Source organism: Simochromis diagramma, unplaced genomic scaffold, assembly GCF_900408965.1.
Source record: "Simochromis diagramma unplaced genomic scaffold, fSimDia1.1 OVJJ01000343.1, whole genome shotgun sequence".
NCBI classification, from domain to species: Eukaryota; Metazoa; Chordata; class Actinopteri; order Cichliformes; family Cichlidae; genus Simochromis; species Simochromis diagramma.
The window spans coordinates 13,657,836-13,684,573 of NW_024386831.1; the positions used below are offsets into that span (position 1 = coordinate 13,657,836).

Here is a 26,738-nt window from a genome sequence, read left to right on the forward strand (position 1 = left end):
AAGATTTACTGAACAGGAGCCTGATGAAGGTGGTGGCAGAGAAAAAGAGAAGGCATCACCATTTGAATTGATCTCAAGGTTGTGAATTTCTTTTACAGACTTTTGAGATATTTCTACACACTTCGACACAGTATCAAGACACCAGTCAGATGTAATTTACTTCTTTTTTTCCCCATTTTAATTAATAGAAATAACTAATTGATATAAAATGTTAAAGAAATTAAAAAACGCTGAAGTTTGACTTCAGTTACTTTGACAATGCACGCATTAAGACGACAATGCACGCGTTAAGACAATATACAGGCTTTACAGGCTTACTTACAGGCCTCTGGAGGAATACAGTTCAGCATCATCTAGCAGATATTGTATTTGTTCTTTTAGCATATGTCTCTGTAAAGCTGAAGAAGCAAAACAAGATAAAAAATAATTCAATGTAAAGTTAATGATGATATACAAAAGGTTTGCAACAGAGTACCTTGTAGTTGGACGATATCGGGAAAAGGATGGTGCCATTGACTTGACTGTACAACTAAATGTTACAGAACTGAACAAAATCCCAAGAAACTTGTTCTGACAGCATTGTAAACAGTGGTACTGGACACAAAGTGAGACACACCTCGACATGTTTACTGTGTTACAAAGTTTGCTGACTGACTAGGCAAGTTCAACCGGCGAGTTGACATCTTTTCCAAATGGATCGACCGTAATGCAAAAGAACAACACAGTACAATTAAAGAGATAAAGAAATGACCGTGTTCAGACATTTTCCAAGCTAAAAAAGGTTTTCAAACAAAATCTGCTCTTCTAAAAACAAGCAACCCTACTCAAATGCCCTGGTAAGTTTCTTCCTTGAAGAACATTTCTAATAGTCAAGCTCCTATGATAAAAGTTGAAATAGATATTTTCCCATTTCTAAGACCATCAGCAGTCTCGGAAATGCCTGGTAAGCCATCTTTGGATGCCAAAATATGTCCCTCAAATGTTTTAAAATAAATATAAGTCTGTGCCACTATAAGGGCACTGAAATTATTGAGTCATTTATCTTTTGAGATTTTTCTCTAAGGTGGTCCATCCTCCGGACATCTTCAGTGGCCCTCAGTACATGCCTGCTTCGTCTTCTCGGGGAAGGCTCAAATGTCTGTTTTTATTTTATCCAGAGAGTTGTCGATCTTTGTGAGAGTCTTTTTGATGCGCAGCGCCGTTAATCTGGCTGACGGATTCTGGTACCAGCATTCCTTCATGAGTTTAGCCATGGAGGTTAAAGTCTAAAAAAAGAGGAAAAATAGAAATCGATCAATGTGCCTGATGTAAACACTAAAAACTCTGGATTTTACTTCATTTGTGTATTTCTGACAAAAGTAACATTACTTACTGGGTCTGAAAACCATCTGTTTGGGATGTTGGGTCTCTGCTGATCCACACACACAACCTTCCTCATATCTTCAAAGCTCGGATCATTTGGGACCACGTCATGAAAAGGGGGCTTGTAATCTTCTACAATTCCTACAAGAAGAAGACAAAGAAGAACAGTTTACTTCGGAGATTGCACAGTTTAAGAGTGTAAAGTATAAAAATATATATTACAATGATTGCTGACTGAGATGTCCACTCAATATCTTAAATCCTGCTTAAAGCCCCTTTAACAGTGAAGATAAGAAGTGGGTTTTAGTTCACAGAAAGTGTATCAAGGCTACATCTTTAAATCAATATATAAAAAGCTTTTACTCAGTCCAAGCTGAAGCCATGACTTGTTTTGTTTCTGAAGAAAGACCTGTCTACAGCCACCTCAATGCAATATCTTTGCAAACAGCACAAATATGCCATGCCCAATTTTCTGATCGCGTACATAATATTTGCAGCTGTTCTTATAGTTTCTACTACACCCATCCAAGACTAACAGATGGCCTTGTGCCTTAGTGACGTAATCACAACAGGTCAGAGCTGAATCCAACAGGACAGTGTTGTGTAAAACATGTACTGACCATTACTGACTGTCCTCCTGGCGATCTCCCACAGGACGAGGCCCAGGGCCCAAATGTCCACTCTCTTGTAGGACTCAAAGCAATCCATCTGGATGGAGTCATCGAGCACTTCAGGGGCCATGTAGCGCTTTGTTCCAACTTTAGGGTTGTTCCCCACGTCTAACTCGTTTGTGTCTTGAAAATGCATGACAGCCAGACCTTAAATGGAAACAAAAGAACACTTTAAAATCGCCTCTTATACACATGTAATCGATGAGATTAAAAGAGAAAATACTTTAACTCTCTGAAGGAGGTAATTAGTAAATATTTTTAATTAAGTCATCATCCAAGTGAGGCAACAATAACCAAAACAGATACTGGAGTGAAGAGGAGACCAAGTTTTCCGACACTCATCTTTTAAATCAGTCGATTGGAAGGCTATTTGTTCACCATGCGTGGCCCTGTTCGCCCAAACAGGATGTACTCCAACCCAACAACAACTCACTTAGGAGACAAACAGCAGCTACCATGTTTGTAAGGACAGCAAAATGCGTCATTCGGAGCAGAATTTATTAAATCGAGCCTGTAAACATGTCAAGCCTGTCGCCAGGTTATGGCTTGTCCCCGAATTAGATGTTATTCAAGCATCTGCAAACGGAACATTGATGCATTAGATAAAGTGAACCAAGGTCCTCAAAATGTGTTTTCGGTTAAGGGCAAAGCAATACACCTGGAAGAGGATATTTTTTCGAAATAACTAATGCGGCTGAGCAGACAGATGCAAATTGAGCGACCATGAAGCGAATACGTCTCTAACGCAATGAATAAATTGTAACCTTCAATTAACCTCTTCAGCTAATCTTCACGTGCATCAGCTCGGATCTGCTTTTATCGAAGCCGTATTAATGATTGCACTGAATAAAATACTAAAACCGAGACGCTCCATTATTCTGTGAATATTATAGACCCTACACACAGCTTTGCAAATGATGGTCTACATTTTGTAGTCAGCTTAGGGGCCCCGCCTTCACGATTCACCAGTAATATCTTTAACAGTCACTTCTTTTTTTTTTTTTAAATTTTTGCCGTTAAGGCGCATGTAGCCGCTGCAGTAATCTCCTAACTGTCGCCCTTCAAGGAATACTGCCACATCAGCACTGATATATGGCCTGCATTTGTATAGCGCTTTACTCAGTCCCTAAGGACCCCAAAGCGCTTTACACTACATTCAGTCATTCACCCATTTACACACACATTCACACACTGGTGATGGCAAGCTACATTGTAGCCACAGCTGCCCTTGGGCGCACTGACAGAGGCGAGGCTGCCGGACACTGGCGCCACCGGGCCCTCTGACCACCACCAGTAGGCAAACATGGGGTTAGTATCTTGCCCAAGGATATTTGGCATGCAGCCAGGAGGCAGCCTGGGATCGAACCACCGACCTTCTGATTAGTGGCCGACCTGCTCTGCCATATAGGAAGAGAAGAAGCCAAAACTCGAAGCAAAGACATTGCTAATTGTATCCTTCAAAGTTTTTCCATAAAGAATCATGTTTATGAATTGTTGCGACATCTGCCTGCCATGCGTGTCATTGCACCGTTGTGGACCCCTGCTGTGTTAACACAAACACACGTGCACACTATTCTCACCGAGATCAGCAATGCTGCACTGTCCGTTCTTTTTCACCAATATGTTTTTGCTCTTCAGGTCTCGGTGGGCAATAGCTGGCTTGCCATGAGTGCCAAAGATCTCGACATGTAAATGCGCCAGACCGCTCGCAATGGAGAGCGCCATCCGGAGGCAGCTGTTTGCGTCGAGGGTGTTGAGCTGAAGGTAATCGTACAAGGAGCCCATCTCGTGAAAGTGAGTGATGAGCCACAGCTGGGTGCTGGAGTTCCTTGAGGTCATGTCTGAACCGATGAAGCCTACGTGGAGAGATATGAAATTAAATATTGCTCATCAACAGAAATGTAAACATGCAATCAAGTAGAAATTAGCATGCATTGATTCTTATACATCATTATACAACACACTACCTATATAGTTTTCATGCATTACTCCTAAGAGTGACAGCTTGATATGATATCAACTTTAATGGTTGTTGTGTCCTTCAGTGCATATCAGAGCTCACTAAACCTGATCATTTATTAAAGGTTGCATACCCAAGATGTTTTCATGTCTCAGCAGCACAGTGTTGTAGATTTCAGTCTCTCTGAACCAAGACTTTTCATCTCGAGAGGAGAAAATTTTAACTGCAACATTCTCTCCCTGCCACTGGCCCCTCCACACTTCACCATAACGGCCCTTGCCTGACAAGTAAAAAGAAAAATTATGAATCGGTGTACACACACACACACACACACACACACACACTTTGTTCATATTCCACCAAATTTACTACGAGCACACTTGATGGACTCCATTGTGTGTAACATTCAAACCTGCACTAATCATTTTTGTGGCAACAATGAAGATTCATTATATTTGTTATAGCATAAACATCTCTGCAGCTTTTTAACTTATCAAGATACTGAATGGATAGTGTAATATTAAAAAGTGTAATATTAAACAGCTACAAACAATTACCTGTTAAAAGATAGTAAACAAGATAACCTAAAGGGAAAGTGATTATTTGAAATAATATGTATCAGGGCAAAAAAAGAAAGTGTACTTTGAATGCTAATGTACTTAAATTATTTATATTTATATTTTATTAGTAGCCATAACTTTGTAGGCTTACTATATTTGACATCTTATTATACTGCCCCCCAGTGGCCAAAAACCAATTAATATAGTCATAACTGTAATAAAAAAATGGTTTAGAGTGACGCAGGGTTAGGGAAGTCATTTCAACACAAGTGACTTTCAACATGAGTACCTTTTCATAAAAACAAATTGCCACAACACATTGTGGCAATTTGTTTTTATGAAAATATGCTGACTCTTGCCAGCATTGTCACTGACACTTATCATAAAACAATCTCAAGACTGAATTGCAATTGTGGCTCTGGGGACTTCACTGCTGAACTGTTGCACATTCACTCTGGCCCACTTTGACGATAAGCTCACACTGCTCGTCTGTTTTGCAACCAATTTCAAATTCATATTTTTATTCTCTTGATGATTTATCTGAAGATTTGGAAGTTCCTGAATTTCATGTTTTGAATGCTCACACAGGACTTTTTAGTCTTACACCTTTTTCAAGACATGAAAAGTTAAATATGAACCAAGAACTTCTATTTGTAGACTTATCAGACTGTAAAATACTACATGAAATGTTGTAAATTACTGTACTGGCTATATTAATGATCAGCTCTACCTTAATATATATCAAACATGAGATTCTAAAGTACTGTAATCTGGTATACACCCATCGACAACAAAATTAAGACCAGAGGCTTTCAGGGTGTGTCTTGTGTTGTTGGGCACTGGGACATTAGCACTATAACCTCTGGTTCCTGTTGGTTGCAGGATGGGCCTTCTTCACAAGACTGCTCTTATAGATGCTCGATTATACTGGGTTCTAGAAAGTTTAAAAGCAGGGTAGCACTTTGGACTCTGTCGGTTTCTGCAGTTTAAACTGTGGTGAGGCAGATTATGCTGCAGGAGGAGGATGCTGCTTTTGGTGAGTGTTGATTCCCAGTTGGGGGTGCTCAAGAACAATATTTAAGTGGGTGGTAAGTGTCAAAGTAACATCCAAATGAATGCCAGGAACTGTGTTTTCCCTGCAAATTTCTGATGAGAGCAGCAATGTTATTTACCTCACAAATCAGTGCTTTTAATGTTGTTGCTGGTCGGTATATAAGTACGCAATATGCATGGCTGTGCAGGTCTGTCGCTTCACAATCTGTGCTGCCAAAGCTGTAAAGTTGCCCCTATGCTTAATCTGAGTGATGGAGTACCCTTTATATCTCAACATTTCTTTGCCAGAGGACGTTTAGTCTGCTCAGTTACCGTGTCACCTTAAAATGAAAAGAGGAGGCAGATTTTTTGTTTCTCCAACTGTGCTATTGCAAATAGGAATACAGCTTTTGACAGGACACCTACCCACACACTCATTTAGTGTGATTTGTCGTGCAACAGTTCTCTGAACAAGGAAAGGGAGTCCTGAGCCACTTCCTGAAGTGCAGGAATGATCTAGCAAATCCTGGGAAAGAGAGAAAAAAAATTAAATTGAGAAAAAGAGCTTATGAATTTATTTGTGCGTCTGTGGATAAATTTGCATGTGATCTATATGAATGAAAAGCTCAGTCCCAAAAGAATCCTGTGGCTCAAGCCTAAAAATGGTGAAATATGGAGCATCTGGGACTCCGATGGAGATTAATAACAAGCAGGCTGTCTTTGATGTGGCACCCACATGGGATGGAGGGGGCCAAGCTGTGTGTACCAAGATAATGTGTGTGGGTGGGTGTGTGTGTGTTTCTGTGCTAGTGTTGCAGAGTGCCCCCTGCTGAGTAAATAACAGAAGTACCACCCCCTCCCTGGTGACTGGTGTGGGTGCTGAAGATTTTATCTAATCCAAGGGCCAGACTCCAAAACAGGCGCAATGCTGCTAAGCCTTTTATTTTTATCTCATCTGCAAGACGTGCAGCATCCCAGCGCTAACACAGGAGGGCAGTGCACAGCAACATAGTCAGCAGCAGCTGAGCAAAACAAATGACTAACTAGGAGGGGAGAATGAGGATTGAAAATAGAGGGGAGTGATGCCTCAGATAAACAAATGCATAATGCAAGAGCTGCCTGAGAGACAATTTGGAATCACAACACAGGAATGCAAGGCAGAGGCTGTAAAATGAATGATGAGTTGCTCTGTAGAGAGTTTAAACCCCTCTCTTTGGTGCAGGAGGATTGTTTTTAGGAGTGCATCTTTGGGCCGGGCTGTTAAGCAGCAGAATGTGATCAGTACGTTGCAATATCATTAGAACCAGAGAGCAAGTCTAGGCAGCAGCTACCGAGGGACAAACACTTTTCACAAGCATGTCATTGTTCATAATAATCTTTCTCGTGGTGCTGCAAAAATAAATCAGATAATCTGGAATTTCAAAAGTTTAGACCACAAGTTTAGACGTGTTTATCAAAAGAGAACAACTCTTGAAAGATTACTGAATGGTAAAACGCACGGTAACAACCAAGTATTTTGTTAAGGCACCAATTGGACTCAGTTTATGCTGAACATGATTACACAGTGTGTGAGCCAATGAATGTGCTGGGTTGTCTTTCAGACTAAATGCTAACCACAGGACTCCACCTAAATTCTGGATTAGTTTAGCGGGCTTCAAAACCGCAGAAAACTCACAATCCATGCATGAGTGGAGACAAAAGAAATAGCAAAAGACATTCCCTCTAACCGACTGGGGGGAAAAAAAAAAAACTGGGAGGAGCAATGGCACCACCCACACATTCAGCCACAAAATTCATACATATGCATCTAGTGTACAACTGCTTTAACTTTTCTTTCCTCGAGAACAAACTGTTCTTAAAAGTAAGAAAGTCCAGAGCAACAGTCTGCACAGTTCAATTTAACCATATTCGGAGACTGATCTAGCTCAAATCGACCCAAACAGCCAGTAAACCAAGGCTGGGATGACACACACTTGCAGACATGCATGCTGACAGCTGCGGACACCACAGATGAGTAGTTGTCCTCACTTTTTGCATGTCCGCACAGAGGATTACTCCTGCTCTATGATAAGGAACTTAACACCACTCTTGCATACTTAAAGCGGAAACTACATAAGGCTATGTTTAGACACTATCAAGCTATAATTTCATTCAAATTACTAAAAACATGAGTACTTTTTTATCAAATGGCAAACATGGGAGTTTTACAGGTTTAACTCATGGCAGGAGAAGGAGACTATAATTGCAGTGCCATCGCATCACGGCTTAATCACAAGATTGAATTCTGTTTATGAAGCTGATGCAACTCTTTTATCCTGTAAATAGTGGAAATGCGTACAAAGAGAAGGTAAAAGTCCCCACTAATCCAACAGTGTTTAAAAATCATCACAGGAACCCCTCAAGGTAATACAACACATAATTAGAGGATAGGAATCACACATCTCTGTTATTGGATCTCTGTTACAGTGCAAGTCTGCAGTAGAAACTGTGCATCATACCTGGCATCACACAAAGGGAAAGTAATGGGTGCAAATAAAAGACTGGAATTTGATTAGGCTTTATATCAAACAAACTAGTGCATTATACTATTCCTTGAGCTGCTAATAAAATTGGTTTTTCAGGTGCGTTATGAAGGTAGCCACCTTTGTGCCATCGACTACTCACCGCTAGAGTGCTCTCCCCCACATTAGAAGCTATAAGGCCATCAATAGTTCCATATTCAGCATCTCGGGAGGTTAGCCTCTCCATTTGGTTGTGGTGGATCCGTCTGAACACCAGGATAGCGACAGCAGAGAGGATGATGAGGACAATGATGGGTGCCACGATGACAACAGCTAGTGTGGTCACACTGTAGCTGGATTGCTCATCAGCTGTTAAGGGGACAGAAAAAATTTACAGTGTCACTATCAGGTCATCCCGTTAGATGGTTTTAGAACATAATCAAATTAAATCTAGCTTCTTTTTTCTTTTTTCTTTTTAAATCTAGAGTTGGTATCGGTCGCTTGCAGTAAATGACGCTGGAGAGTGTTCATTGAGCGTCAGGATCAGACACAATGAGGGAGCGGTCTTGGACCACACAGGTTGAGGATTCAACCATACACAAAACAGAGGATTGCAGCACTCTGCAGGCTTCCTGAAGAAACAAGTCGGGGTGGGTGTGAAGGTGCATAAAGAATATCCACAGACAAGAGTGTTCACTCATATGCACACATAGTAGAGCTCATCAAGTCAGCAGAGGCCATCCTGAGGAACTGACCACCATTCACACTTTCCAAACATTCCAAGGAAAAAGACTGCTCGGCTCTGCTTCCAGCACTGACAATGATCCCCTTTTCTCAACTTGCATAATGAACTCCTTCTTCCAAATACACATAACTAGCAACACTTTCTAGGGGCTCACTATATTTGAATCAAACACACATGGCGAAATGCATTCAGCTGCAAAATGTTACATAAAAAAAAAATTTATTTCATGATTATCTGCATTTGTGAGAATTCAAAAGACAGAAGATTGCAATATAGGAAAGTATGCATGCCATGCATATGGTATGGTAGTAGCGGTATATGGTACATGTATTGCTGGATGGTATCACCGAAATGTGGTCAGATGTGGGCTTTTACAGATGGGGATGTATCACCTCACTTATTTGTTTTAAACTCAAGATGTTCTGTGCGGGGCAGCTTTGAAACCAACTCCCATTTATTTAGACTTTTTTCAAATTTTTGAGCTTAAATTAGGATATTTTTGAGAAAAACTAAAATTCAATAACAAAACAGCATTAGCGTAATACTATGTACTACTAGTACAATACAGAATGAACTGACATTAATAAACTGTAAATATGTATTTTAACCATTTGTGGAAAGTGCTGGATACAATGTAATCATTTTCACAACTGATCTATCCCTTCAATGCACAACCAAGATGATAAGATTAAGGCATATTAGATCTAAATGCGTCATGTAGGCCGTAGTATCAAATGCATGACTGTCGAGGCTAAGGTACAGGTGAAAGAAATAAAAAAGGACAAAAGCTCTGTGTATCGATGCCTGACTCTTTCAATCCCAGGTGGCTTCACCCTCTGGGCTCTTGTCAGCCAGCCCTGACAGCCACTGAGAGAAAAGAAGAGAAGTGGACCATGACTAAATAATATTCAAAACCTCCCTCCAGTTGCCCACCGTCTCCCCTTTTTTTCTGTTTCATGACATGCCAGGAGTGTGACCACATGGACGTGTAACTCAAGCCAACAGAAACAGTCCAGAACAGCCATGGCAGGTAATTTCACAGCTGAAGCTGAAGCCATCTCAGTAGAGGATGATGGAGAATGTGAATGTGTGTTGCTTAGTGTAAACCGTAGCATAAACCAACCATACGGCTACTCCTTCTCTGAATATGAGACATCTAGGTAGTACTTTGAATGTGGTTAGTGATTTGATAAAAAAGGAAAAAGAGTTCAGAGTTCAACACTGAGAGCAGAGTTCTTGCAAATCTTGGACAATCTGATATGCGATGCATTCTGGGTAGCATTGTGCTGTACCTTTGACAGGGAGCTCCACAGTTATGTTCATATTACACAGGTGTCCCTGGCAGCAGTCGACTATCTGGTCTGTGGAAGGCGGGGTCTTGCAGGTCATCGTGCTCTGTTCTAAGACCTTAAAGCAGCCTTTTTGGGACATTATGATGCCGCCGCTGACTGTCAGAGATGAGAAACACTGGTAGCCCAAGCAGCGATTCTGTGTTCCACATGAACCACCCTCGCACACGCACTCATGCTCCTCTTTGCTCAGGGACTTACTCTGGACTACTGTACCTGCAAAAGATTCAGAAAGAAAACTTTTTAAAAAATGCAATGAATTAAGATTATCTTTTGGTTAAAAAAAAAACCCCAATCATCCATGAAACTTTTGCACAATCCTAAGTTACATAAGGCCCCCGAAGGAACAGCATCCAACAGAAATCTGTACAATGTGTACAAAGTCACCTTTCCCTGGGGCTTGCACAGTGACGTTCATGTTACACAGATGGCCCTGGCAGCACTTGACAACATGGGCCGATGAGGGTGGCATGGCACAGGTGGCTTTGCCCTCCTCGTCGTCCCTCAGGCAGCCCTTCTGTTGGACGGCTGCCCCATCAATCATCTTCAGAGCGGAGAAACAGTGCTGGCCTGTGCAGCGATGGCCATGCTCGCACACACCGCCCTCGCATACACACTCTTGGTCTCTGAGGACTGGTCTGCCAGCAGACAGTTGTACATCTGATAAGAGGAAATAGATATGTGGGGAAACCCATTAGACCAATACCATTAGCAACCCATTAAATTAAAAGGCATTCACTCACATCAGAATCATGCACATTGAAAAGATCCATTTGCTGGACATTCACCAAAGAGAGCAGAAAATGTTTTGCCTGTTTGAATCTAGCATCTCCTGATATAAAACAAATTTTACTATTTTGTTGAAACAACACTTATTCAGGAGGCCTACTAAAACAGACCAGAAAAGATTATTTAAATCTTTGATTTTAGTTGTTGACAAGCACGCACATGGTTCATGGGACAGATCAATTGATTTTCTAGCTTGCGATTTTAAATACATTGTCATTATCAACTGTAAAAGCACACAACAACTAAGCAGCTATACTGTAGAATAATTTCACACACAGGTTTGCATCTCACACACGGCTCTAATAATAATAGCATAAAGCTACTGGAAATTAAACAGACTTTAACAGAGTCCATTAGCTTACTTGAAATTGAATGTGCTGAAGCACAGAGCTTGAACAACAAACAAGAGTTACAACTTTGCACTTGTATAACTTAATAAATTTCAGTTTAAATGCATGTTTACATTTTATTCACCAAAGGGTGTTTATTGTCAGTCAAGTCGAGGGTCTAGGATAAAGAGTGGCATTTGATGTATAAAGAAATACACAACTTGAGCACATTTTTCTGAGTTACAGTATTGAGAAAGATGAATACAAGAGATCTGACTCGACCTTGCTGAGCTTTTTCTTTTTCTGTTCTGAGACTATCATATTCTAGGTAAAATTCTTTGTATGTGTTTGCACGTATAGCACAGAAAGCTGATTCTGTTAGAAAACAAAGTTGTAGTCATGACAGCAGGCAGTGCTGCAGATATACACATTGCTGCAAAAAAAAAAAAAAGCTACAAGCTAGAAACAGCACACAAGATCTTGTGTCCTGCACGATTGCTTGTTGATTATTTTATCCTATTAGGTATTTATGAAGTGTGTTTTCATGATTAGTGTACGAATTCTTGAGTTATGGCCAAAATGTTGTTTTGCTGGATCATGAGAATGGGATGAATGCACCCAAATTCCAAAACACAATGCATCCATTGTCAACTGTTGCCAGTTCAGAGGAAAAAAAGTGGTGTTACAGTCCAAACACTTCTCGTCTGGGTTTCCATCTGTGAATTCCACCAGTACAGCTGTTAGCAAGAGCCCTCTTTTCATTAGTACCTACTTGAATCAACTCGGCACGGTTCACCATGGTTTTTAAGGTTTTCCATTGGGTCATAGTACCCGGTACCAGGTGCTTTTTTAGTACCTGATCAGTCAGGGTTCCAAGCAATCTGAGGTGGTACTAAAATGTGACGTTGTGAGACTGAATTGGCTGGTCGGTAGCGTCACTTGATGAGTCACGAAAGCGCCGTTTACGAAAATTAAAACCACCATTTTTGAAACCTGGCAACGAGGGAAATGGCTACAAAAAACGATGCCATGATCCCCGAGTCTGACGAAAAGCCAGGTCAAGACCAGCCAGCCAAGACCGAGCAGCAGGTCTATCGGACATGTTGCTATGATGACAACAACACGCATTAGGTAGTACTGGATTGTAATGGAAAACCAGTCAAGCCGAGTTGAGTAGGTAGTAATCGAAAAAAGGGGCTAAGGAGTCAGCTACCACAGACAACTTCCAAATCCATTGAAAAAGTTGTCCTGAAATTCGATTTCACAAAGTTCTGCAGAGTTTAAAGCAGGACAACTTCACAATTCTCTTTGCAAATGCCTCACCTTTTAGTGGGAAGTTAAGGGAGATGTTCATATTACACAAATGCCCATAGCAGCACTTCACCACCAGCTGAGGAGTTGGTGTGGATCTGCAGCTCAAGGATCGGTCTTCGTCCCCCAAAATGCAGCCTTTACGAACGACCGATGTCCCGTTTATCACCGCGAGAGAGCTGAAGCACTCCTGGCCAAAGCATCGGTCCCCACTGCTGCAGGATGATCCGTCACATAAACATTCATTTCTCACACCGCCCTCACCTGCAAGAGGAAACAATTAGAAGATCAGGATTTATGTCTGAGAAGACAGAGGTCCCACAGTAGATGAGGGCAGAAATATGACCCTTCATGTTCAATCACAATAAATGATCAATGCTCGCTACTTGTTTGCATGTAGCGATAATACATACTGAAGATGTAGGGAGAAAGTTTTGCTTGCCAGAATAAAGAAAAAATTCTACTGTAATCCACTGCCACTGCAGTAGTTTAAAATAACACTGACAGACAGCAGATGAAAGGCAGACAGACTGAGGAGGGGTGGTGAAACAGGGGGGCAGCATGAATTTTGTTCTATGCATGCAACAAACTTGAGGGGGACAGTGAAAGAAACAGAAGTAACACTGCGTATTTTATTTAGCTCACAGGAGGAGGGGGTGTTTCAGATGTCCATAACACAACTTTTCAAGCACTGTACATATTGTTTATTCTCTGGATATCTAGCACGGACACTACACCGAATTGGATCCTGTCTGGTTTTGTCGACAGGAACTTTCCGTCCCTTTCGATACCGCTCCTGTTCAGGTCTGACGTAAAAAGCAGGCTTTTGGTTTATTATTAGAGACTTACCTTCTAAGCTTGAACAGGGGAGGACCAGTGGGATCACAACTAACAGAAACATGTCCACACTCGTCATTGTAGACCTGGAGAGGGGGAGGGAAAAAATGAAAACAAAAACAAAATGAACATGGCACTCCAACTATGAAATTGTGATTTTTATCTTTCTGTATCAGCACACTAGTGATATCTTTGTGAAAATTCCTTTCAGAGGACTACTTCATAAGACGGACTGAAAATGGCAGGATTTCCCCATCGAGGTAGGAATATTAGAGTGAGTGATTTTACAGAGGGAGACCTTTTCTTGTTTTCAGGGGAAAAAAGTCAACACCAAGTTTAAAATGCTCAAGTAAAGTGGGTCTCATGCCTTCCTGTTGTCCTGGCAACAAGGCATTGAGTGGCAAGCAATGGGGAGACTGGTGCTCTCCTATTGGCTGCCTCGGTGCGTGAGTGTGTGAGTTTGTGTGTGTGTGTGCGTGTTGGAGGGACAGGCTGCTTGGCAGTGAGGGGAGAGGAGCAGACAGACATGAAGAGGAGGAGAAGAAAGAAGAGAGGAGGACAGTGTGGGTGCCCGAATACTATCGTTTAGAGACCTGGTGACAGTCTAATCGTTCAATATTTAATGCATTTGTAGGAACCGTCACATACGCTGTGCAGTAGTAGGGCTTTTTCCATTTTGGACAGATTTTTTTTGTCACAGTTCACCTGTTTATCTCACACTGCAAACTCCAAAATAACCATTTTATGAAGCTGATATGCAAGTGTTGAGCATACACGTAGCTTAGAGCGTGCCCCGTTTATGCTATACCAAACACCGGGAACGTTTTCTTGGCACCATGTGCGTTTGCGCCTCAGTGCATCTGCGCCGCTGATAAATACCCCAACCCCTCCAAGCTTTTGTGCCCGTCTCCCAGACATAAATGATTAAGCACGTAATGTTAGCATTAGGCCAACGGCGGCGTCTGCACAGGCCGCTCACACACAGACCACATGCTGCTCCTTTAATCAGAGCACAAAACAGAGGCTGCCACACAGAGATAATCAGGAGCTCTGTCTGCTCCCTTTGGACCGGAGAGGAGAGGGGAACAGCAACGGAGAGCACGGGGCAGGCGGGCATGAGGAGGCAAGGGAGGAACGGCCCAGGGGCAAGTCGGGGACAGTGGGTCAGAGAAGGGCAGAGAACGGGGCGAGCGTGCAAGAGAGATGTGGGTCACGGTGGGCCGCAACACTCAGTTAGGCTAAAAGGAGGGAGGTGGCTGTGGGGGGAGCGAGACGAGGAGGTGTCTAGTGTCAGCGCCCAGAGGGACAGTGAGAAGAAGGGCGCCATGCTGTTGGAAGGGTGGGGTAGGTGAAGCGGGGGGACAGGCAGAGCTGTGATGGAGTCAGAAAGCCGGAGGAAACGGGACAAAGAGATAAGCAGAGGTGTAGAAGGCAAAAAAAAAAAAAAAAAAAAAAATTAAAGGCCCAGGCCAAATAAAACAGATGCGTGTTCCTCGTTATCTTGATATATTGACTCATGACTCGTAAGAAACAAAAAAGACAACATCAAGCACAACATGCTGACTCAAACACTGAACAGATCAATAACTAACCTCAATTAACTAAGTAGAGCATGTCACAAGGCTCTGCTTAATGGCATCAATTAGTGCAGGCAAATGATTTGCTGCATTTTTGTTTATATTTACTGCCAAAACAGCCTCCACGGGGCAATGAATTTATGTCTGTCTCAGTTCATCTCGCCTACTCAAACACTTTGTCTTTAACGAGCTATAAGGAACGAGGCACTCACTGGGTATGTGTGTGCTTCTTGGATAGACAGCAAATATTTTAGTCTGAGTTTTAAAAAAACAAAACAAACCTCGTGAGTCACCGGGTCTTCCTTTACATACAGCTAAACATACAGCAAAGTACCAGTTAGATTTGATAACCAAAAAATGTGAAGTCCCTGCAAGTTTCAAACAGTACAGTATGCATATGCATGAATTCAAAGTATACTTTCTGCATTAATAGCAATATTTATGTTGCATAAGCACAGTAAACTGTTTCCCACCTATGAATAGGCCATGGCTAGTTGGTAGCATATCATAAACCCAGCTAACAGCTTGGGCTTCATAAATACAGAGCCAGACATGATATTGGAAACCTCAGAAGGCTTTCTTAGGGAAGGAAAAGAAGCAGAGCTAGCATCTGCAAAACTGATCTGAGCAGACAATTTTGTCGTACTGTGAATGTGTGTGTTGCGTCCCTCTACCCCTGCGTATTGAATTCTCTGGCAGCGTCGTGTAGTGTGTGCTCACAGAGCTGACATCCTGCCAAGGGTGTGCTCTCATTCCCCCACTCTGTCTCAACCCCCATCTTTCTTCTAATTCCCTCTTCCTATGTCCTCTGAAGTTGTGATGTAATAGGAAACTGGTATAAACGCCACATGCTTATTATAACTTAAGATATATTTTCCCCAGTTGCTTATTGTGGTTGGAGCCAATATTGTAATAAGCCTTACAATACTATAAGGCAGAGGGAAATGCTAAGAGCTTGAGAAAGCTGCCCTGATTTTGATATGCATTAAAATACTTTGAGGAAAATAATGTTATATGTACATTCCTTCTCTTTGCCTACCTTGAAAGTGAAATGTCAGTTTGCATTGGATGCCATTTATTATGCTCTGAGCTCCTCTGTTCCAGTGGTAAAATTTGACTCAAGTATGCTACAAAGAAAATGTTGAGCTGCTTGCACTTTAGTTATACAGTAACTTTGCATTTCATTTTCTGAGGCACAGTCAGGTGGTAATACCGTCATTCTAAATGAAAGAGACGTTCCTTCTTTCAGTAAAGTAAAGAATAGAAACACTTTTTCCACCAAAGACGTTCTTTACGAGGCTTCAGATTCTCTGCCTAGGTACCGACCTTGTATGAGCAGACATAAAAGATTACATTTAGCTTAACACAAACAAGCCCTTGTGTGTACAATCTAAGATAAACACCTGAAATAGACATGGCTCAGCGAGAAGTATGTTAGGGTAGACTGCTGCCGAGCGCTACTAGAAAAACTTGAAAGTGATCCTGCATGTCGCCGCTGCCATTTTATGATGCCACAATTCCTTCCCAGACTCTTTCCAGTGATCTCACTCCAGAGGGCCATCTTGATAAGCATTACTCTAAGAAGTTGAGCGGAGCTTAAAGTGATTAGATAGAGATAATTAAACATGCTACTCACATGCTGTTACTGGTGCAACTGGACCAAAAGGCATGCATAGTGGGGAATATAATTATTTGATCACCTGCTGAATTTGTAATTTTGCACACTTACAAAGAAATTAACAGTCTCTAATTTTTTTAGTAGTTTCTTTTTAATGGAGAGAGACTGAATGTCAGCCAAAAAAAATCAAGAAAAAACCCATTACAAAAAATTATAAAATTGATTGGCATGTTATTAAATGCAGTAAGTATTTGATCCCCTACAATCGAGCCAGAATACAGAACACAAAATTCTGGCAGCCACAGATTCTGGTTTCACACGTGTGGCACACAAATTACAATCCATCAACTACAGACACTCCTGATCTCATCTCCTGATGTGTATAAAGCACATCTATCAACAGCATCAATTTCTTTCATTCCAACCTCTCCACCACTGTGGACAAGCCCAAAGAGCTGTCCAAGGGCTAGAATGGGCTACCAGAACAAATGCAAAAACTTTGGTGAGAAGGTGACAACCCTTGGTGCAATTATGAATGAAATATAATAAATAATATAAAATGACCACCAATCAGCCTGGATCTTTAGCTCCATGCAAGATCTTGACTCATGGGGTGAGGATAATCAAGAGTAAGGTGGTGGAAAACCCAAAAATTAATATTAGGACACACTAAGTTGTAACAGGGACAAAAGTCTTTCAGCATCACCATCTTAAGTTTGCCAAGAAAGGTCTAAATGATTCGGAGATGCTTGGGAGAAAGTGCTGTGGTCAAATGAAACCAAAACTCAAGCTTTCTACCCGCCATGTTTGGAGAAAGAGAAATGCCGAGTATGACCCAAAGAACAAGTGGAAACAAAAGCGTAGCGTCTGGACTTCTCGGATGAGACGTGAAATGTCTTCAAGCAACTTCAAGAAATCCAGACACTTTTCTTTCCAAGCTCCTTAGACTACGATGACCTGGATGACTGAGAACCTTCACAGATACAACATGTGGAAACATTATGTTTTGGGGCTGTTTTACTGCTAAGGTTACAAGACAAGTTCAAAAAGTCACGGGGCCAATAGACACAAAAAGCTACAATAAACGTTGGGACGAGAACCTCATTCCGTCAGCCAGAACACTGAAGATGGGTCATGGATGGGTCTTCCAATGACCCCATAACATACAACCAAGTCAATAAAGGACTGGTTAAAGAATACGCTCGTTAAGGTCAGGGAATGGCCTAGCCGGTCTCCTGACGTAAATCCTGTAGAAAGTCTGTGGAAGGAGCTGAAACTTTGAGTTACCAAGTGGTAACCAAGAAACCTAAAGGATTTTGTGAGTTTCTGTAAAATCAGTTTTAAAACCTGTGCAAACCTGGTGGCCGACTACTAGAAACATCATACTCCTGTGCTTGCCCACAAAGGTTTCTCCACCAAGTACTAATTAATGTTTTGGTTGGGGGATCAAATACTTATTTCACTCAGTGACATGTAAATCAATGTGATTTGTAATGCAAATCAGCAGAGGATTAAATAATTATTTCTCCCACTGTAGGCAGCTGTGATTTTAACCATTTGAGGAATTTTCTGCTTACGAGACATTAAGTATGATTAAAGCCAACATGTTATTGCCACAATAATTTATAGCTGACATTTTAAAAGTGATACAAGACACATAATAATCTAGTTGGACGCTTTATTATTTGGGTCCGTTTTGTATTCAGGTCAGCTAAAGAAGAGGATGACAAAACACTACTTTGTCTGATGAGTATGGTGTATCACCGAGGTTGAGGAGGGAGGAGGCTGAAGCCCTGCAGGAGCTGCTGAGTCATCATGCTGGCAAAGAGGGAGACGAGAGGTGGAATCTGTGTCTGAGCTGGCAGGCTGGCACAGTTACCATGGCACAAATAGCCTGGGCACCGAGGAAACTGCAGCAAACTGCAGGGTGGCGAGAGAAGAAACAGGCAGAGACTAGGGCAATGCAGATCCTGCTGTTCGTGTCCCTGTCCCTCTTTGCTGACCCACACCCAGACAGCCAAAGTGCCAGCATGCCATCAGGGACACGCAGATGGTTCGCTCCTAGGTGGATGTGGGTGTAATACAGACCTGAGGGCGAAAAAAAAAAATCGTCCTCTTTGCAGCAGCCCACATTCGTATTCACACTACAGCTTGGAAAATCAACATGCTCACCTCAGTCTTAAACCACTCTTGGGTTAGAAAAATAAAGCACTCAGAATGACTAAAGGTAAGGTAATATAAATGCACAAGCTTAACTTCAAATCTTAGAAGGTTATGAGTGTAAAACAGACTTCCTTTATTCAATGTTTACAAACTGAATAGAAGGCAAAAATATAAATTTACTTTAAAAAGTAGAGTGCACACTAAATGCTCAAACATCAGTACTTGGTTTAATTTCTCTTCCAGGGTTTAGAAAGAAGAAAAAGCTGAGGCATGTCCCCGACGTGCAAGCTTTGGCTTTAGCTAAGGCTGCTCCCTCTGAGTCATACAATCACCTGGTCACTGAGAATCCCAACTCAGCTTCCTTTCCCCGTTGTCTCACCAATGTCAATATATATTGCCCTGAAAACTGATTACTTAAATTGACATAATGTCTGTCATGATACAGACTACAAAAAAACCGCCCTCAACCTGGCCCAGTTATTTTAGAACTAACCTGCATAAAAAACACATTTTTGCCATTGCCAAACTTCAAATGCCCACAATTTCACACTCCACAGCGCCCTTGTATGACCAGCGTATATCATAATACTCTGTACTGCTAATGCGTGTGTGAAAGCCACTGGAAAGCAAAGCTCTTAATGTTTTTATGCCTGTGAAGCTCTTTGAACCTCTACATGAATTTGATTCAGTTCAAATAAAACTGAATTGAATCGAGTCGAGTTGAATTAACCTTTCGAAACACTCCTCTTTCTCCGAGGGTCTCATCAAAATGGGAGATGAAAGGACTTCTGAGGTCCCCTGGAATCTGCAGTGCCCCATTAGCTCCAGCCAGGCTCCATCTCTTAAGGCCTTGCAGTATCTCAGCAGCCGGCCTCTTTTACAATGTGAGGAATGTAATCAAATGCAAATGCACCCCCCCCCCTCTGTTTGCCCAGTGTTTCACTCACACATTAATTGTGGTAGGCAACAGCATAGCGAGTTTTTGTTCTGTGGGTATGGTGCTACCTAAGGTGTATGCACACACTCACACCCACACTTTATTCTGGACCTCAACCAAATTTAATCAAAAAACTATTCTTTTCTTCCTGTTGTGTCTCATCTCGCCCTCCACCTCTCAGGGCCTAAAGCAATATGGGGTTTTTTGTTGTTTTTGTTTTGTTTTGTTTTTTTACTTAAAATGTGTTCAGTGGGTAGGAGAAAGAATGAACAGAGGTAGAATTAGCAGGAGAAAAAAATATAGTTGGTCACATTAAAAAAATATATATATATTTAAACCAAAAACATCACTTTTATCTACGTTTAGTGATTTTTTTTTTAGGGAATCACATTTCAACTTTACATTACTGTAATGCAATTAGCTGGTAAATTAGCAAACAATCCTCAAAAGCTCTGAAAACATTACACAACATCTTACCACTTATCTTACTATGAAGCAAACACAATTTTCCTTGTGAAGCAAAAAAGTCTCAAAAACATTTTGGGAACAAAAACTGAGGAATTAATAAGATATAGTGTTGTTTCAATTTTTTAGAAATAGACTTGTAAGCCTTGGCATTTGTTCTAAACACTGCGGGGGACAGACCCACTTTGTCCCCTTTGTTCTTTAAATAAGATGGTAACACAAAAAGAAGATGTAAACTACAACTCCAGTGGGTCACAGCTGTGGCACAAATCGCAACACTTACCTGAGAGGTAATAACTTTAATCATTTTCTAAAGGTGAATCCTCACATTAATTTAATTTAATCAAATCAACTGTAACTGTAGACCACAGAAAGTATAAAATAAGGACGTAGCTTCCAGATCCGAAGTGCCTTAAACCTGCATTTCATCTGTACGCCAGCAGATGGCAATAGCTGCGATTGCAGAAAGAATTCCAGCCCTATAGAAGTCTATGACAAAATTGTTTTCTGACTTGACCTCTGTCTGACCTCTGACTCAGTCACTAATTTCATGTCATAGTGAATAAAAAAAAAAAAAAAAGTAAGACTGATTTGCAAATCTTGGCCATAATTTTCCGTTTGGAGGATTAGCCACAGTTCGCTCACTGGATAATGACTTACGATTGACAAGTCAGTGAGCGCAGAGTTGCACACTCGAGCTCGCCGCTCCTCATGACATCACCATAGCTACATCCATCTTTTGTGTGGTATATGCTGGAGGTCTATGTTTTTCCAATGATTCTCAAGTTGGAATAAAAGATTAGAAACTTAAACAAAACAAATACCCATCTCATTGCAATGTAGCTTTTTAAAGAGGAAGTGGGCTGAGAAACGGGTAAATAAATGCTTCATCAATAAAGCAGATCGCTTCCAACAATACAAACATTTGCTGTGTGACAGGAAAAAATAAAGAAAGAATGAAAAGTATGTTTTCTTGTTTCAAAAGAAAGAAAAACAGCCATTTTCATTTCTAATAATACTTCACTGAAGTTTGGTTCATTTCAAAAAAAAAAAAAAAAAAAGACATAACACCTGAGGCAATGTTAGATAGATGTCAAACACGTATGATAGAAAGACCAGGAGAGTACAGTGCAATGTAAACAATGAGTATCAAATTACATTCTCACACATGAACTCTGGAAAAGATTGGGAAAAAAATCACCAAATCTTTGCCTTTTTTGTCACACGCAGAATGTAGTGCAACTTCTTCAAAGACAAAAAGAAACCCTAAATAAATCTCTTCACAAACTAATGTTATGGCTGTATCATGACTTTGTGGTATGGGACGTCTGGGGTGGGACAAACTTAAATGCTTTACAGCGTTGCGATGGCACTGTTAACGAGTCTTCTACGTAATAGTCACCATAGCAATTAGACATTCATTTTCACACAGCATCAAAACATCTGAAACAGCCAGTTCAAACAGACTTTATGGCCCAGAGCCACGTTTGCCAGCAAAGGAATGCACAAACATTCTCCCTCCAAATGACCATCTTATAAAGGTTACCGCCCTGGGGCAATATTTCACTTAAAAGGACACCTTGATTTGTATCAAGGTGGACCCATTGCACCAGTTTTGTTTCTTGTAAATCAAGTCAGGCGACTAGACTAAAGAGCATTAAGTGCAGTTACCAAAAGCTATGAGAAGGCTCTAAAAGCTGAGTGACAAGACTCAGACGGATAACAAGATAATCCACAGTGAGTGACCAACCATACGTGGAAAAAACATTCATCACACCACTGTGATAACCACTAAGTAAACAGCTTGCAACAAAACAATGAATCTGTGATCGGCAGAGAGACTGATCGGGGCCATGACATCCTCCTGCCAGTCGAGCCTTAATGGCTTTGAGTTTCCTGCCTTCCACGAGCAAAGACTTCTCAGGCAATCTGAGCACAAGGAAACCGTTTTGAATAATCCTTTACAATAAAGTCATTAATGTGATGTAAATATTTTCTGAAAGTAGATATTCTGTACTATCATTTATGACTCTGCAGTTGTTATTTATGATCATGTGGTAACACTGTTTAATCAGGTTTTTTTACTCCTGTTTAGGTTCACGGAAATTTCTGGGGCATTCGTGGTTACCTGATTAAGTATTTGCTAATTAAAATAGTCATTAGAATTAGCAGCCATGGATTTGGCACATGTGCGAAGCAAAATATACTGCTACACCGTGACACTGATATCAGCCATGTTGCCGATCCTTACTTCGATGTCAAAAGCAGTGAATGTCTAAATGTTATAAATGGCCCAATTGCCTCAAGCATGGGGGACGGGAATTCGAGCAAACCCCATCGACTACGACAGCAGAGCACTACCATCATAACAGCACCATTTCAGTTTACAACCCCATGACACGTGAGATGAAACGTAGATTATTTTCAATTCACAGACAAAGTGCCCACACCAAATAAGAGCCCGTGCCCGGGACAGGGAACGAGATCAGAGAGAAGCAGAGACTGAAACAAAGCCATAACTTTCTCCCCTAACAGCTGAGCGATAAGACAAGAGCACTGAAGCGAGTGAAGGGCTCATAAAATGTGTATTGCAGACTGTCTCCAGTGCAGTCTGGGGTTATTGTGGAGAGAGAGGAGTGGAGCCGTGAGCACTGCAGATCTAGGTGTGTGTGTGCGCATCTGAGGAGACAGCAGCGTCTCGTCTCTCTTCTCTCTGTCTCCACTGGTCTTCATCCACATTTGAACACAGAACAGGAGGAATCGATAAGTCTGCGCAGAGCCACCAGATGAGGAGACGAGCGAGCTCCCAAACAGCAAACAGAGGAAGACTAAAAATCTGGCAGAAACACAGGGAGTCTTTTATCTCATTCTCTTCTTCCCCCCTCTCTAACTTCCCATGTCCTGCTGAGCCTCAAAGTCCCAGACAGCTCTTCTCATCGCGATATGTTTGGGCTACATAAGGCTGATGATTATTAAAAGGCTGAAGGATTTTTTGACTAAAAATAACACTGCAGACAGAGGGCCCCTTTCTAAAAAGCTGGACACAAGCGTAGAGCGCAAGAAAATTCAACCCACATGCCGCGTTTCTCTGCAGTCGCCCGCCTCGTTTGATGCCAGGTCTGTTGCTAGTCAAACTTTCGAGTAAGTCAGCACACAGACAAACAAGCCCGGGTCACACATGCAGACAAATCGTGACGCGAGAAAGCTGAAGGTAGCTAGTCTGACACCGCACTTCAAGCCAGATTCTTTCCCCTTTCTATCCTTGAGCCTGCACCTACCACCTGTTTACACACATAACCACACACACTTTCCTCCCTCGCCCCTCCTCCCTCCTTTTCTTCTCCAACTTGAGAGCCACCTACAAGGAAACGCGATGAGCCTCAGACATGAAGCAGTCTATCTTGGTCTCATAACTGCAGTTCCCTTGTTAATGACAGACTGTGTAACCTGATTCCACACACATATGCATATACACACGCCACTCCCCCGCCTCCCCCGACACACACAGACTCTCGCAGGGTTTCAGAGCTTTTCTCTCACTCCACTCGCATATTGTTCCAACCCAAACTGCCAGCTGCTTCTGACAGCCAAATTATTGGGCACACTAAATGATTGCTATCGGAAGCCTGCCCCCCCCTCAAAGCAAACCCCTCGCTTCATATTTTCTGAAATAGCCCGGACTTGCAGGGCAAATGAGGCGATTTATGGTCGTCAGAAGAGGAACAGATACAGGAAAACACTGGTGTAGGGGCCAAGATATTCATATATAAAGAACCTGGGAGCTGCTATGTGGAAATATAAAAATAAAACAAAAACTGTTATAACCTCAGCTCACTATCACAAGCCAAATTTCTGGTTGTCTGTATTCGGTGTGATACTTCGATTACTAATTGTTTTTCAGCAGTTTTTGCAGTAATTCTGATTTCACTGCAGCCTGTAGTCTACCTCTCTGAAAAACTATGCATTGCCTTTCAGCATCTCTCATTTCATAACGCGTCATCCTCAACTTGATTATTACTTAACTGCTCGCACGCATGCCGAGTAAACAAATAATATCAGAGGACACATTTTCAGATTATTCAGTTGCCAGGTTAGCATGGCATGTTTTGGGGGGTGAGCATACCAAAAATGAAGCCACTGAAAAGTAACATAGTTATGTGGCACTTTTAGAAACCTTTTGAAAAATGTACACGCTGGCCACCAAAGATGCTCTATAAATATAAACATAACTGGCTGACGATTCAGCTACTACCGTTAGTCTGTTTGAAACCAGACCAAGAGTTGGTGAGAGGGAGGAAAGGCCCAAAATGGTAGGAACAACAGCCACAATCAGACTGGTAGTCATTTCCTCAGATGAACAGAACAGGCTCCCCAAGACACCCCCACCCCCAGAGTTGAACTACACACAGTCACCCAGACAGCCTGACGTCGCTTTATCTGACCGCTATCAGCCAGACTCCATGAGGCCAGGCCTCGAGAATGACCGGCGCTGGCCAAGAGGCCACAGCTCAGTGACTGGCCAGCTATGGGGTTACATTCTCCATATCACACAACCACACAGCCACTAAGTGCCACTTAACGCTGCCACTAACCAAGACACAAAACCCTAAAGCGCTATCCACTTCAAGCCTTCACTGATTTGAACATCTCTACGCAGCTAATATGGAAAAAAAAAAGAAAAATTATATTTGTGAACAAGTCGTCTGTGTGCTTCAGCTAGTAGCAGCAATTAAAGGGCACGGGCTAGATGGAGATTTTTCCTGAAACTGTGACAAAAAAGCTTTGAATGGAGACGGCTTTCAATTTAAACCACCCTTTTAAAAATGAACATGTTACCCCCCCTGACCCTAAGTTGCATAAGCCGTTAAGAAAATTGATGGATGGATTAGTATGGATCTCGCCCAAATAGTCTCCCATGCCAGACTTCGGGCTTCGTGTGTGTGTGACAATCAGATTGTCATGCGCAGACACATCAAGTGCAGCCAACTTAAAAAGATGCGACTAAAGCAGAAAGTGCACATTCGAAAGGCTTCCCTGGCATTTAAACTCAGTGTGTGGGATTGTCATTTTGTGGGATCTATAACAATGAGCTGATTCTGAGAAAGAGCACTTAAGTGTGAGACATTCCCCATTCACACTTCTTGCAATCAGCACCATTATCTCTGAATGTTTTCAGCCAGCATTAACACCTTTCTAATGAAGTTGGCACCCTCTCATCAGCGGGTCTACCAGGTTTCCATTAGATTGTCCCTCCAAGTAGTTCTCACATATCATCTTCTGTTTGGTTTAAATCTATTCCACATCCAATTGATGCTCTATCAGTGACGTTTAAGTAGCTTTTTTTATATTTCCAACTTGCCCAAAATTAAATTCCGAACCACTCCTAGTCATACTGTGTGTTCACGAGTGTTGGTGGCGCCCCCCGCCCCGCAGGACTGCGTTTGTGATGTTAAAAGTGCTCAGCGGGCGATGATGGGGCACGATCGAGCTGGAACGACCCTCCTAAAGACTGCATGACAAAAACTCTTCGAGTCACAGCTACTTGCAATGTCGTGAGCTTGATTCGACTGCTTAGGAGAAATCAGAACCCAGCACAGTCGCAGTTGAAAACCAGATTGTGGTTATTTTAGCCTGGCGCTCATCCTTTCATTAACAAGAGACACATCTGACAAGGTCTCTTAGCTGATGGTACACCGAGCTGCGCGGGGAGCTTATCAGAAGCGGCTATTTTGTTTTTGCAAAGTCACAAGAAAGACACGTTAGATAAAAATATGCTCGGCTGCAGAACCAAACAGGCCACGATTTTACAAAGCAGCTGAGAGAGGGAGACGGGTTTCTTACGGGAGCGCGTCACGAAGCCGTCTCCGGCAAACTTTTCCACGTCTACCGAAACGTCCGCGCGCATATTCCAGCATAGCCTGGATTAAATGACATTTTAGAGACGTCACGATAAATAATAATAATAATAAAAACTTACCTCGCGGGGTATTTTTTTCTTCAAAGTGCTGTGAGGGCTAGGTAACCGGCGCGGGTCGAACTATTCTGCCATCTCCCGAGAATTCACCGACAATACCCGATTTGTTTTCCAAAGTCTGAAAAGCAGAGGCTACATGACGCCAACATTCACGCCCGTCTTTCACTCGGCAGAGAAAAAAACAAGAAGCCAAATATAATAATTGTTAAAGTGACAAACTCACTCCGTACTCATTTTAGGAGAGAGTAAAACCGAAGACGCATTTTTTGTTACGCTGTCTGGGCTTCACAACTCGCACCCCGGCGGCGGCGTTTTCGAAGGCAAAAAGCCAGGATTGGAGGAGGAGGAAGTTACCTTGGAACGCAGTAACGCTAGGTGAGACGATAAAGACACGTTTCCTGTCGGCCATTTCAAAATAAAACTCATCTGTTTAATTTTAGTCTGAGGAGCTTTGTGGCGTAGACTGACAGAAATCACCTCCTTCTGAATGTCAACAAGACAAAAAGAGACTAAGGTGCTGTTGCTCTGGACTGGAAGACCAGCAGTGATGCCGTGTAC

At 42.0% G+C, this 26,738-nt stretch overlaps 1 protein-coding gene across 5 annotated transcripts; it reads right to left on the minus strand.

The window, feature by feature from the left end:
- Positions 1 to 155: 155 nt before the first annotated feature.
- LOC120731162 (activin receptor type-1-like) lies at positions 156 to 26,543 on the minus strand. Of its 5 annotated transcripts, none has more exons than XM_040028034.1 (14): positions 26,411 to 26,543; positions 26,184 to 26,298; positions 18,406 to 18,729; positions 13,459 to 13,532; positions 12,622 to 12,873; positions 10,568 to 10,840; positions 10,124 to 10,396; positions 8,250 to 8,455; positions 6,012 to 6,111; positions 4,127 to 4,273; positions 3,614 to 3,889; positions 1,983 to 2,180; positions 1,373 to 1,503; positions 156 to 1,265 (listed from the first exon to the last, which is right to left on the minus strand). In XM_040028034.1, the coding sequence occupies exons 3-14, from the start codon at positions 18,456 to 18,458 to the stop codon at positions 1,131 to 1,133; spliced, it is 2,118 nt and encodes a 705-aa protein (XP_039883968.1). In that variant the 5' UTR covers positions 18,459 to 18,729; positions 26,184 to 26,298; positions 26,411 to 26,543; the 3' UTR covers positions 156 to 1,130. The 5 variants fall into 5 exon arrangements, with proteins under 5 accessions (XP_039883968.1, XP_039883966.1, XP_039883965.1 ...); XM_040028032.1 differs by having other exon boundaries at positions 26,404 to 26,537; XM_040028031.1 differs by having other exon boundaries at positions 26,184 to 26,521.
- Between the last annotated feature and the right edge of the window lie 195 nt (positions 26,544 to 26,738).